The sequence below is a fragment of the Medicago sativa genome, chromosome 3 (genome assembly GCF_051527215.1).
Source record: "Medicago sativa cultivar Bolivia chromosome 3, Bolivia_mono, whole genome shotgun sequence".
NCBI lineage: Eukaryota > Viridiplantae > Streptophyta > Magnoliopsida > Fabales > Fabaceae > Medicago > Medicago sativa.
In genome coordinates this window covers 46080630-46095249 of record NC_140751.1, presented here as the reverse complement: position 1 = coordinate 46095249, position 14620 = coordinate 46080630, and the positions used below count along the sequence as shown (strand labels likewise).

General features: G+C 37.4%; 1 protein-coding gene and 1 non-coding gene across 2 annotated transcripts; one reads left to right on the top strand and one right to left on the bottom strand.

Annotated features, from left to right (window-relative positions):
- Positions 1–7263: 7263 nt before the first annotated feature.
- Positions 7264–7371, bottom strand: LOC146937731 (small nucleolar RNA R71). Its single transcript, XR_015033726.1, has one exon. It is a non-coding gene; the product is annotated as a small nucleolar RNA R71 (small nucleolar RNA).
- Positions 7372–13900: 6529 nt separating this feature from the next.
- On the top strand, positions 13901–14620 carry LOC146937730 (uncharacterized). The gene has a single exon (XM_085749509.1). It carries the CDS (start codon positions 13901–13903, stop codon positions 14618–14620), a length of 720 nt encoding a protein of 239 aa, XP_085605635.1.

Here is a 14620-nt window from a genome sequence, read left to right as displayed (position 1 = left end):
AGAAGAATGTGTTTGAATTTTTGGTTTATTGGACTTGGAGAAGTTTTTGACTTCTTGCCTACATACCCTTTTAAGGGATCAAACTCCATGTAGTTCTCTTCCAAAAAATGTTTTTGTTTTTGTTGGTTGATTTTAAATTTGAAAATTGAATTTTGAAGAATAAGAGAGAGAGAGAGAGAGAGGCCTCAAGGGCATAAGATTTGGAAAATGTGAGGTGGAATTAGTTATTTTGCAAAAAAGTCTAAGTATTATTAGAATTCATTAAAGTTTTTGCTTAAGAAAATAAAGGAAAAATTCAATGGGACTTTGATCCCAAGGTTTCTTTGGAAAATTATTTGAGTGAAGTTGTTCATGTTTTTTGAAAAGATAATTTTTCTAAGTATCGTGATTCCTAAGCATACATTTAAAGCATACATTCCCTAAACATTCATCTAAAGCATCCATGTAATGTGTGTGCATGTGTCGGTGCTTGTGTCGGTGTACATCATTAGATTCCATTGTCCTTTTACATAGGCCCTAGTTTACATGCTATGGTCTTGCAAGAATTTAAAAGCATAAAGAAGATTACAAAACCCCTAAGTTCTTACATGCTAAGTCTTGGCAAAATTTAAAGTGCAAGAAACAAAAGCTAAGAATATATGATGGAGGATGATATGCTTATGGATGAATGAAACATGAAATGAAAGGGTTAGTAGCATAAGGCATAATAGGAATTGAAATAGAAGCAAGTAGAATAGCATAGTAAAGCAATGAAACTTGACAAAGAAGTAACAAGTTCTTAGCACACAAAAGTGGTGAAATGTGCCTAAACTTTGTCATAAAATTCACATAAACATAAGGCCTATGATTTTCATGCCATGACAATTTTCAAAGTGTTTTATTTCAACTATGACATGAAAGTTATAAGACAATATCAAACCAAGAATTATGACACATTTCAAGCACATTTCACACTTTGTTTTCACATAGGAATATTCACATGACTTGTAAAACAAGAAACTAACAAATCAAACCTCAAAACAGTAAAGAATAGCACCAAATCAGAGGCATACACATTGTAAATTCACATGTCAAAGGATCAATAGATCATAGTGAGATTTTAGGATCAAGAACATGCAAAAAATTCACAAAAAATTAACAAAAAGTAACACAAAAATCACAAGAAAGTTACACATATGTTTTTATCAATTTTAACATGCCAAAATATCATAAGAAACAAGTTTTAAGTGTCCAAACTAATTGCAAGGAAGTTCACAAAATTCTAGAAGTTTTTAACAAGATTTTTATCAAGAAATGAAAAAGAATTGAATCAACAAGGAACAAATTATTTTCATGTATTTTTTATCAAGATTAACATGTAAAACACATAAAAAATTATTGGAAATAACAAGAAAACATTGAACAAAATTTTTTAGGAATTTTATAGTACAAAAACAAGCATGCAGGGGTTCAAACAGCAAGAAAACAAGTGTACATAGCAAAAGAAACAAAGGAAAACGAAAAAGAAAGCCCAGGCCCAAAGGAGGAAGATCCAGGCAGGTTAGGGAACAACAGGGACCGTAGGATTGATCCAGATGGATCAACCCTAGATCCAACAGCCAGGATGCAAGGGGAATGGACCGGTTGAACCAAACCGGTTCAGGTGCTTATATAAATGCCTAAGGACCGGTCCAATTCATTCTCCTCTTCTCTTTCTCTCTCTAACTTCTCCTAGTGAGAGAAGCTCTCACCTCTCTCCTCACCGGTGTTCTTCCCTTCGCCGGTTTCTGGAAAGAAACGGCCGGGGAAGATGAAGATTCATCGGAATCTTCATCGTCACCGCCGTGAATTCCAGATTCCGGTAACACTTCAAACAACTTCGATTTTCCTGGATCTAAACCCTAATCCACTTGTTTTTTCACACTGATTACGAATATGAACTCAGTTCTACAAAATAAACGGTGAATCTTCGTAGATCTACATTTTAGGGTTCGGTTTAAACATTTTCTAATCTTTTTCAAAGTTCTTCGAAAGAACAAGTCTTAGAACTTGTTAATCTGCTTCGATTCACCGTTTATTTGTTATTACGAATCTTCGTTGAGCTTTTGCGATGAAAAAGAGAAGGTTCTTTGTGATTACCTGAGTTTAATCGGAGATTTGAACGAGAAGATGAAGGAAAACTTCGTGAATCTTCTCTGAGCCTTTGGTAAGTGATTTGTTATTGTTAAAACCGAAAATAAATCGGTGAAGTTCTTCTTCTTCTTCTCTGGTTTGGTTCTTCGTCTTTGATTCCTCTTCTTCTCAATTTCAAACCCTTCGTGATCGTGCTTGAGTCTGTTACTTTCAGTGATGGATTCGCACTGAAATTGCGAAGTAAAAGGTTCGATGATGAAGATTCAACGGTGAATCTCTGAGAACCTCATGAAATTTTCTTCAATTTGATTTAATTTGTGGCTCTGGAAATGTTAGGGTTTTGGATTTGGGGATGAATGTTCTTGGTGTTCTTGAAAACAGTTAGGATTTTGATCTGTTTTTCTGAGAAATGGAAATGAATATGTGTTTGTGATGATTTGGCTCGTAATGAGTGGTGATTGGTATTGTGCATTGATGAGCTTGTGACATGTGTACTTGGACTTGAGAAATTCGGCCTTGGACTGAATTTGGGACTTGGACCATTCTGCAATTTCTGAAAATACAAGGACCAAAATGCAATAATAGAAAAAGGACTTAAAAACAAAATTACAAACATTTGAGGACTAAAACGTAAAACTGTCAAAGGACTAGAAATGAAAATTTTAGAGACTCAGTGGACTGAAATAAAAAGGACTAAAATGCAAATAATAAGACTTTAAGGACTAAAATGCAATTAAAATAAAATTGGGTAAAAAATGTAAATTGAAAACAACGTAAAGTGAAACCAATAAAAAACACAAAAAGGACTAAAATGAACCAACTACACAAATGAGGTACTTCAAAGTAACCTCTCTCTGTCAAAATTTTATGTGAAATGACCAAAATGCCCCTAGGGACTAAACTGACTCAAAATGACTCAGATGCAATTTTTGAAATGGATTTTAACATGGAATTGAAACAAGGATTTATACAAACAAATTGAAAAGAATCAGAGACAATTTTCAGGGATTAAAATGAGTTTGAATGCAGGAAATGACTAAAATGCCCTTTTCCATGATTTTTGCAAATAAAGTTGAAATAAAATGCAGAGAAATATGCAATTGATCAGAGACAACTCCAAATAACTTGGAATGCAAGAAAGACCCTTTGGATGGTTTGAAATGTAACAAACCACAGAAAAAATCACAGTTGAAAATATTTTCAAAACAAAGATAGTAACATATGCAGATAAAGTATGGTGAAATATCAGAGTAAACAATATCAAATTGGCGATCTCTCAAGAGTAATAGACATATATCAAAGATGGGAAAAAATTTTGAACAAGTATTTTTAGGTCCAAAATTAGGGTATGACACTAGGTATAGGTACGCAAGTTAACTTGCGCAAGTTAACTTGCTGCGCGACTTAACTGTCGTAAGTGTTAAAGCCATGCGTGACTTAAGTCATGCCACTGTGCAGTCATGTTTTTTGAATTCTTAGCGCCACTATTGTTTTTGGTTAGCTTGTTCCGCAAGTAATTTATTTATTCTTCCTTTGTAAATTTTTTTATTCAACATATATATATGGAGATGGTTGACAAAGTCGTGGATGATGACGTTGAACCGAAACCGGCCAAAAAAGAAGGTTCCGGCGTAGGTTCCGACGATGTCAAACTAAACTTTAATTTGAAACCATTTAAAGTCCAAATTCCAATTCAAGCTCGAATTGATAAAATTGAAGAACCTAAACCGGTACCTACCGGTGTTATTTGTGAAGCTCGTGACACCGCCTCATTTTTTACAACAAATGCAAGATGGAGAGAGCGAGAAGAGTTACTTACTTGGGTTCGCGGACAAGGGGTAAAGGCCGGATTTGGTGTTTGTATAGATAAATCCGTTATAAAAAGGCTGTACTTGACGATGCAATGTGAAAGGAGTGGGGTATACAAGCCACCTAAGACAAGGAAGAAACCGAACCTTGAAGGCATTGACTCAAGGAAATGTAATTGTCCGTTTAGGTTGAAAGGTTTCTTTGATAAAGATACAAATGATTGGTGGCTTGCAATGCTTTGTGGAATGCACAACCATGACTTAGAGGTGGGAAAGTTACAAGGACACCTAATTGCGGGTAGACTTCGTGTGGAGGAGAAGAAAAAAGTTATCGAAATGACAAAGAGCTTGACGGTGCCTCAGAATATTCTCACCAATTTGAAGGAAAACAACGACGAAAGTGTGACAACAATCAAGCAAGTGTACAATGAGCGAACAAGATGGCGCAAGGGGGAAAGAGGTGACATGACGGAGTTGCAATTCTTGATTTCGATGTTGGTAGAGCATAAGTATGTCTATTACACAAGATGTAATAGTGAGGAAACCACTCTTGAAGACATCTTTTTTGCTCATCCGGAGTCAATTAAATTGCTCAACACCTTTCCGACCGTTTTGGTCATGGACTCTACATACAAAACCAACAACTACCGAATGAAGTTGTTTGAGATAGTTGGTTGCACCTCTACAAAAATGACGTATTCCGTTGGTTTCGCATTTCTTCACTTTGAACTAGAGAATAACTTTGCTTGGGCACTTACCATGTTGAAAGGTCTCTTGTACTCAAAAGACAACATGCCTAAGGTGATTGCACCGATAGGGATGGTGCTTTGATGAAGGCTGTTGGCACAGTTTTCCCTGAAACATACACCATGCTTTATTATTTTTATATTGGGAAGAATGTAAGGTCTAAGTGCATCACGGATTGTAAAGTGGTGCCAAAGCCTCCTAAGGGTGCAAAACTTGACAAGAAAAAATTGAAGAAGAACAAGATGAAGAATAGCGATGTTGTTGAGAAAGTGGTGAATGCTTGGAGAGAGTTGGTTGAATATCCTACGGAGGAATCATATGCAAGTAATTTATTGAAATTCAAAGAGGTATGCATGCCATTTCTGGAATTCATTAAATATGTCGAAGAAACGGTTTTGAACCTTAAGGAGAAATTTGTGAGGGCATGGACGTATAAAGTCTTGCATTTAGGGTGTTGAACCACCAACATTGTTGAATCCGCTCATGGAGTTTTGTAAAAATATTTGAGGAGTAGCGTGGGTGATTTGGCATCATGTTGGGATGAAATTCACAAGATGTTGGCGGTGCAATTTGGTGAGATACAAGGTAGTTTCGGGAGGAACAAAACGGTCTTTGAGCACAAATACAAAAAGATCAAGATGATGAAAGAGTTAGAGGGTTATGTTTCTAGAAAAGCATTGAGATTTATCTATGATGAATTGAAACGCTCCAAGACAGTTGATGAGTCATAGATAGTCTTATTTATTGCCTTATTTAGTTTAATTTTATTTTAGATTTGATTTTATTTTATTGCATTTTATTTTAGTTTAGAATATTTTACTTCAATTTGTCTTTTATTTTATTTTAGGAATAAATATATGGTGGAAGGTGCCTTGGAGCAAAAGAAAGAGGACTGGAGCAAAATACAGCGCAAGAATACGAAGATACAGGGCAAAAATATATTCCCCCAACTCAGAAGCTTGGCACGGCCCGTGCCAACATGTGGCACGGCCGTGCCCGTCCCAGAAACCACTTTTGCTGCTTTTTCTTCAAGGCCAAGTTACCCTGTTGCGGCTTTACCGTTTTACCCTTTTAGTTGCTTAGTTTCTAAGTCAATTGTAAAGCTATAAATAGAGTAGCTCTCCACCATAAACAATCATGCTTTACTTTGTTTATTTCAATTGCTATTTTAATAAAAGTCTTTATTTTCCCTTTTACTTTCTTTGCAATTTATTTTACCGTATTTCTCTCTTCTTCCCCCATGTCTACGATGAACATGAGTGAGTAGACTTCTTAGTCTTAGGATTATTGGGGAGTCTAATGACTCAATCCTAAACAAAACATGTCTAAACCCTAATTTCTATGTAACCCTAATTTCTAATCTAGATTCACCGTCTTAACGTGGATTAACAATTATCAAACTGTGGAAGCGAAAGCGGAGGGTTTGATAATCGTTAATCCATCATCCCAAACATCAATTCATAAAGCGAGAGCGGAGTCTTGATGTTGGAACAAGTGAATCTAGACAATAATTGCAAAACAGTGAAATAGTCTTTGCAATTATTGAGACAAAGAGTAGTTTCAATCCTCTATGCATCTTCTAGTAATCATGTCAGTGAAATAGGCTTGGTTGCTAGAAGTAAACTCTCACCGGACTTTCATCGGAAAGGTGAGGGGCTAAGGGAAACCGGTCTTTAGAAATTAGTGTGTAAATCATGAAATTAGATGTTTAGGTTTTGTCTAGTGAAGGATTAGTTATTAAGATGAACCAACGATCCTAAGGCCCTTTATTATTATTGTTTTTACCTTCAGCAATCAAACTCTCCCTTATCAACTTTCTCTCCTCTAATCATTCATTAAAAGTTAATTAAGTTGAACAACTCCCTAGCGAAACGATACTCTACTTACTACTATTACTTCGATAGGCCGTGCACTTGCGGTTTGGCTCTATCAAGTTTTTGGCGCCGTTGCCGGGGAGTTGTTGAAATTTGATTAACTTTTTAATAGTGATTAGACTATAAAAAAAAAAAAAAATCTTTCTCGTTGTTTTATTTTATTTTATTTTATTTTATTGTTTCTATATTTCTTTCTAAAAAAAAAAAAAAATCTTTATTTGATTCTATTTTATTTTGTTTACTTCATATAAAAAAAATAATAATAAATCTTTCTCTTTATTTTATTTTATTTTATATTAAAAAAAAAATCTTTTTCTATTTCTTCTTTTGCCTTTAACTTCTTGGGAAGATAATAACGATATGGCTAAGGAATGCACTCTCATAGAGTATGCAATCCCATCTTCAAATGAGTCATACGATGCTATTGTGTACCCAACGGTTGATGACAATTTTGAAATAGAACCTGAACTTATTGAGTTAGTTCAGCAAAATCAATTTTTCGGATCAACCACTGAGGATCCGAATTTTCATATTTCAACTTTTTTAAGACTCAGTGGAACCGTGAATGCAAACCAAGAGGTCGTAAGGCTGCACTACTTTCCTTTTTCCTTAGGGGGAAGAGCTAGTGCTTGGTTTAATTCATTAAAACTTGGTTCTATCACTTCATGGCAATAAATGAGGCAAACTTTTCTTGCCCAATTCTTTCCTCATTCTAAAATTGTTCACTTAAGAAATCAAATCATACAATTCACTCAAAAAGATGGAGAATCTCTTTACGATGCGTGGGAACGTTTCAAAGAAATGCTTAGACTTTGTCCCCACCATGGTTTAGAGAATTGGCTTATTATTCACACTTTTTATAATGGCCTTTTGTATCCCACAAAAATTTATGTTGATGCAGCTGCAGGTGGAGCTCTGATGAACAAAACATACACAGAAGCATATGCTTTGATCGAGGACATGGCACAAAACCACTATCAGTGGACCTACGGAAGGGACACCACTAATGTTGCTCCTTCACCCTCTCAGAAAGAGGTAGGTATGTATGAAAATTCTTCCCTTGATCATCTAGCTGCTAAAGTTGACGCACTCACACAAAAATTTGATAAAATAAATACTAGTGCTGTCACACCTCCCCCTGTATCACCTCTTTGTGAAGTTTGTGGTGTATTTGGCCATATTGGCATTGATTGCCAACTAGGTAGTGTTGTTAGAAGTCCTGAGCAAGTAAACTATGCTCAATATAATCAAGGGTTTAAAAATAACCAAATTTTTTTTCAAACCCCTCAAAATCTTTTTGGACAAGAAACAACACCACTCAGTTATGCAAACAACCAAATAGTCCCTCAAAAATCCAGCTTGGAACTTTTTTTAGAAAATTTTCTTATAAATCAATCTGAGCAGCTCCAAGAGTTTAAAAACCAAACTGAATTTTTGAAGGACTCTCTTGCCAAACATACATTGAACGTAGACTCCATAGTTACTCACAGTAAGATGATAGAGACTCAGACTTCTCAAGTACCCCAACAGCTGGCTACTCCCTCTCAAACCTCCGAAGTCCTTCTAAGCCAAACCGAAACCAACCCCAAATACCATATACGTGCTATTATTTTTAGGGATGGTAACCAATTAGAGGACCCCGTTGTGAAAATTAAGAACAATGAACGAGAGATAGGAAGTGATAAGCCTCAAAGTGAGAAAGCTATAGGAGAGAATGACAAGCCATTTGTTTCACCATCTCATGAGCCTAAAATTCCTTTAACACAAGAGTTTGCTAAATCCAAGTTAGATGAGCAGTTTAGAAATTTTATTGAGATACTTCCAAACAAATTGCCACCTAAACTTAAGGATCCAGAGAGATTTTCCATACCTTGTGTCATAGGATATAAAACATTTGAGAAAGCCATGTGTGATTTGGGAGAGCATGTTAGATTGTTGCCATTATCCCTTTCTGAGAGATTGGGTATAGGATAGATAAACCACCTTCTAACCGTCAAGCTAGTGACTCTAAACAAGCGCTTCGTGGGAGGCAACCCATGATTTTTATTGCTTTTATTTTTGTTTGTTTTGTGTTATTTTAATTTATTTTGTAGGTATTTGTCCAAATATGATACAAAAAAGTGAAAGAAAGTTGAAGCCATTGACCTGAAACAAAAAAAAAAAAATTGAAAAAAAAATTTTGAAAAAAAAAAAAAAAAAAAAAATTTGTGCCTAAGGTCCAGAGGCTAGGCACGGCCCGTGCCTAAGGTGGCACGGCCGTGCCCAAGAAAAAAAAAAAAAACTTTTTTTAAAAAAAAAAAAAATTTTTTTTTTTTCCCTCATTCAAAATAACCTCTTTCATCCTTTATCCATAACCCTCTAAACCAAATTCATATACCATTAAACCATAACCCAAAAACCAAAACTTCTTCACCAATCTCCATCACTCAACTCTTAAACTTCACTTAAACCACAGCCCCATCACTAAACCAACTCTTCCCAACCAAAACCTTGCCTAACCCTAACCTTCACCCAAAATCCACACCAAGTCAAGTTAAGGTCAATGGCATCAATGAAGAAAGGTAAGGAGATTGAAGACTCCGGAAGTGGTGCAAGAAGCAATCAACAACCTGTAATCATAGGATCAAATTCAAGAATCCCGAGCAAAGGAATAGGTATAAATCTCTAATCTCTAGAACTATCTCTACTTGCAGGTACCTTGATGTTAATGCTATGGATAGACTAGGAATAGAGGATAATGTGATTAGGTTGTTGAATAACACAACCCTATGCTTAGGTACCTTGAAAGGTTTATGGCTTGCACCGTATAGAGTAGGAAAGAGGTAGGGAATGATGAGAGCTGTTTATGTTGTGGGCTATGCTTTATAACCATCATATTAACATTTGCTATTATTTGCTTGATTATCTTGTTTCAATTGTTAAAAAGAAACCGGATGATAAGGGTGATATAATGGTAGGTGGAATCATCACTTTTCTTGCTAGGAAGTTAGTTTGGGGTAAGTGTGAATCAAGGGATCAAGAGGATAGAGGGAAACTTTTGGCTAGACTTATATACTATTACTACTTTGTCCTTAGAACCCATGAACCTACTCACAATTACCAATATGAATGGAGAATTATTAGAGCTTATTATTCTACCTAATCCGGACATAACCAATCCGGAGGTGGTGGAAAATTTGTTTTATGTTGGTACTAACCCACAGGTACATAATGATGGTGATGATGATGGTAATCAAGAAGGAGGTAGGTGCAAACTTGCACCATGAGCAAGAAGCCGGTGGAAGCTATAATGAAGAACAGTGGGCATGGATGCAAACCAAGGTTCACAAAATAAGCACCGAGAAACAAAGACAAGGTGTTGAAATGGTCGGGCTAAGAAACAATGTCCCAAGGGGCAATCGAATAAATGAAGAAAATAATCAAATGCTACGGAACATGATACAACACCTTCTCCTCCATGGTCTACTTTATAAAATTGTGAGCTTTCCTCTTCCTTTACTCTCTCTTCTTCCTCCTCTTCTTCTACTTCTTCTTCTACTTCTTCTTCTTCTTCTATTCTTCTTCTTTTATTTTTCTTTTGAATCATTGAGGACAGTGCTTCCCCTAAGTGTGGGGGGGGGGGGGGGGGGGGCCTAATAAAGTGTCTAGAGTCGTAGTATCCAAACTCCCTTGAACTTTATTCTTTTGTTTTGTTTTTGTAGCAAGAGGCATGACTAGTAGCTTGTTTTTAATGTAAATATGGCATGAAAATTTTTGTTTTGTCTCTTCTTTAGGTTGCTTCTTGTACATGAAAGTAGTTTCTTGTGTTTCTTATGTTCTTGCTATACCCATGTCTTGTTTTATTGTGAAAATTCTCCAATAAGAAAAGCACCCGGTTGCAATCCTTGAGTAAATGTATGAATAGGTATTTTAAGGAACACGTTCTAGCTTTAGTGTTAACTTAGACTCTTTAAAGTCTTAAGAGTAAAAGTAGTATAAGTTTGTGTGGGAAAATTAATCAAATTGTTCTTAATTGTTATATTCTTCTTAATTTGTTAATGTTAAATGGGGCGGGAGAATGGCACCAACATGTGGGGGAAAGGACAATTACATCCTAACTTCCTAATTGTGGTGGTGACTCCTTAATTTGAACTTAAATGAAACAAATTCATCAATGCTAGGGGGAAAGGACAATTACATCCAAAAAGACTTCCTACGCGGAGATGAAACAAATAATAATTTTGCAGCACTGCTTAGGGTGATTTTGAATCTAGGGGGAAAGGACAATTACATCCGAGAAGACTTCCTACGAGGATAGATAGCCCCTAAGCATCTGCAGCCCCTTGTGCTTAACTGTTAAATTAATTCAATCTTAACTTAAATTCCCATCACTCTTATATGAAATGAAGAAAGGACTTTTCTCGGTTACTTTAGCACTAAGGATAGAACCTGTTCCTCATAATATCTGTCTTATACAGGAGCAAGAAAAGGGTTGGACTGCACACACACACACTCACTTGAGACTTAATGTTGGGTAGAATAGGTTCATGAGGAATATTTGAAATTGTAATTAGTGTACTTGTAACAAAACCTTTCTTTGAGACTTATGTTCTTAATATTGCCATAAATCAATCTTTTGTTGCTGCTATGTCTGTTGCCTTTTGCTTGAGGACAAGCAAAGATTCAAGTGTGGGGGAGTTTGATGAGTCATAGATAGTCTTATTTATTGCCTTATTTAGTTTAGTTTTATTTTAGATTTGATTTTATTTTATTGCATTTTATTTTAGTTTAGAATATTTTACTTCAAATTGTCTTTTATTTTATTTTAGGAATAAATATATGGTGGAAGGTGCCTTGGAGCAAAAGAAAGAGGACTGGAGCAAAATACAGCGCAAGAATACGAAGATACGGAGCAAAAATATATTCCCCCAACTCAGAAGCTTGGCACGGCCCGTGCCAACATGTGGCACGGCCGTGCCCGTCCCAGAAACCACTTTTGCTGCTTTTTCTTCAAGGCCAAGTTACCCTGTTGCGGCTTTACCGTTTTACCCTTTTAGTTGCTTAGTTTCTAAGTCAATTGTAAAGCTATAAATAGAGTAGCTCTCCACCATTGGACCGTCATAATATTCCTAAAGGCTAAAGATCCCTTCGCAAAGACCTGGGCGCCCTCCGTAAGGGCCTAGGCGCACTCCAGAAGGAAAATCCCTTCATAAAGACCTGGGCGCCCTCCGTAAGGGCCTGGGCGCCCCCCAGAAGGGCCACAGGCCCAGGCGCGTCTTCCCTGAGGGTGCCGCCTCACTTAGTCTCTAGAACCCTCCAAAATCATCGAAAGTACGCTAATACCCCGGTTGCTTGGAAACCAAGCAACCAAAGCCCAAACCCATAAACAGGCTATAAATAACACTCTTGAGAGCAGTCTCAAGGTATCTAATCATCAGTCCAAACCCTAGAATCCTAGTATTCCTTACCGTACTTTTCTGCAAGTACAGTTGGCGCCGTCTGTGGGAAAAGGTAAAACTAGCCTTGACCACGTTTCTAAATCGCAAATCGTGATTTGGAAAACCTAAAACCAGACCTCTGAATCGTAAGACCACCTTACGACTTGGAAACCCCTTTCCTTTGCAAACCTAAATCGCACCTCACGTACGATTTAGAGAAAAGCCTTTCATCATGGCGACAGCCGAAGAGTTAGAATCCATGCGAACTCAACTCGCTCAATTACAAGATCGCAACGACGCCCTACAGGCTTCGATGGAGAACATACAACAGAAACAACTGGAGGAAAAAGAGGAATCCCACCACGGCGAGATGGACGATCTAGAGCCGCAGCCTCTGTCCGCCGAGATCTGGGGAGCGCCGGTTCCAGAGAACTTCAAACCACCCCATCTCTCCGTCTTCGACGGGAAGAGCGACCCTATGGAGCACGTGACAGCTTTCAACACTCGTATGTCCGTAGTCGGAGCCCCTGACTCCCTCAAGTGCAAATTACTGGCGGGTACTTTTTCCGAGGCCGCCTTACGATGGTACATGAACCTCCCTCGTTTCTCTGTCACCAGCTACCCGGACATGACGAGGAAACTCATCCAACAATTTATTTGCAATTTATTTTACCGTATTTCTCTCTTCTTCCCCCATGTCTACGATGAACATGAGTGAGTAGACTTCTTAGTCTTAGGATTATTGGGGAGTCTAATGACTCAATCCTAAACAAAACATGTCTAAACCCTAATTTCTATGTAACCCTAATTTCTAATCTAGATTCACCGTCTTAACGTGGATTAACAATTATCAAACTGTGGAAGCGAAAGCGGAGGGTTTGATAATCGTTAATCCATCATCCCAAACATCAATTCATAAAGCGAGAGCGGAGTCTTGATGTTGGAACAAGTGAATCTAGACAATAATTGCAAAACAGTGAAATAGTCTTTGCAATTATTGAGACAAAGAGTAGTTTCAATCCTCTATGCATCTTCTAGTAATCATGTCAGTGAAATAGGCTTGGTTGCTAGAAGTAAACTCTCACCGGACTTTCATCGGAAAGGTGAGGGGCTAAGGGAAACCGGTCTTTAGAAATTAGTGTGTAAATCATGAAATTAGATGTTTAGGTTTTGTCTAGTGAAGGATTAGTTATTAAGATGAACCAACGATCCTAAGGCCCTTTATTATTATTGTTTTTACCTTCAGCAATCAAACTCTCCCTTATCAACTTTCTCTCCTCTAATCATTCATTAAAAGTTAATTAAGTTGAACAACTCCCTAGCGGAACGATACTCTACTTACTACTATTACTTCGATAGGCCGTGCACTTGCGGTTTGGCTCTATCAACAGTCAGATTTGGTGAGGAAGATTGTGGTTGTGTTCAAAAGACATCCTACGGGTTACCTTGTGCGTGTATTATTGCCATGAAGAGCAAGCAAAAATTGCCTCTTGTCTTGGATGATATATACCCTCATTGGAAAAGGTTGTGTGTACAAGGAGAGAAGATAGATGATAATTTTTCCGTGATGGAGGAGTGGAATGGCATTCAAGAACTTCTCAAGAAAAGCCCTTACAATATGAAGCTCCACATCAAAGAGATGATCCGTCAAATTGCATTTCCGGAAACCACATTTTTGTCTCCGCCTTTGAAAAAGGTGGTAACCAAGGGAGCACCTAAAAGAAAGAGAACTACACTCAAAATGTCATCAACGGGTCGAATCCCCTCTAGGTGGGAGACCATTGATTCTCAAAATCCGGATAGTCAACCTTCACAACCAAAGAGGTCATTTCCAAAGAGGAAAGATGCACGCCTTGGCACTTACTCCCACTCACAAGCTTCATCCTCTACTTCAAAACCGTTTTGGAATATCCCATACATTTAAAAAATTCCAAATATCATGATGCCTTTTGTTGAAGAAATTGTGAATGTTAAAGGGGATGGTCATTGTGGATTCCAGGTGATAGCTAGGCACTTGGGGATGGATGAGGAAGATCATGTATTGGTTCGTCAAGCACTTATTCAAGAGTTGAGAAATCATAAGAGTGACTACATACCGATATATGACACGGAGGAGCGGTATAACATAATCTTGAATGGTTTATACCCTCCTAAACGTACAATTGGTGTTGCGCCTCCAGATAAGTGGATGACCACTCCGGATATGGGTCACATTATTGCTTCTTGCTACAAAAGACCCGTTGTTCTATTGACTTTGCCCGAAACGGGTGGTGTATGTGAGACATATTTCCCAATCCGAAGTGCTCCTCCACTTAATCCAAATTCCAACATCATGTGTGTTTGCTTAATTTCCGACCACTATCTTCATGTGAGTTTGAAGGAAGGTTGTCCGTTACCACCGAGTTGTAAGGAGTGGATGAACAACAAGATTGGTGAGGTGGAGAATTGGCATTTTGCGTTTTTGGATAGACAAAACGCTTTCAATGAACTCATGTCTAAGGAGCCTAAGCCGCCAAAGAAACCAACAAATGAGTACAATCCAATTGTTTGTGATGATATTCCCATCCTGCAAACAAAGGAACAAGAATTTGAATGGACGGAAGACATGGAAGAGGACGACAATTTAGGAATGTCACTAGACCTCTTAGATAGGTTATTATAG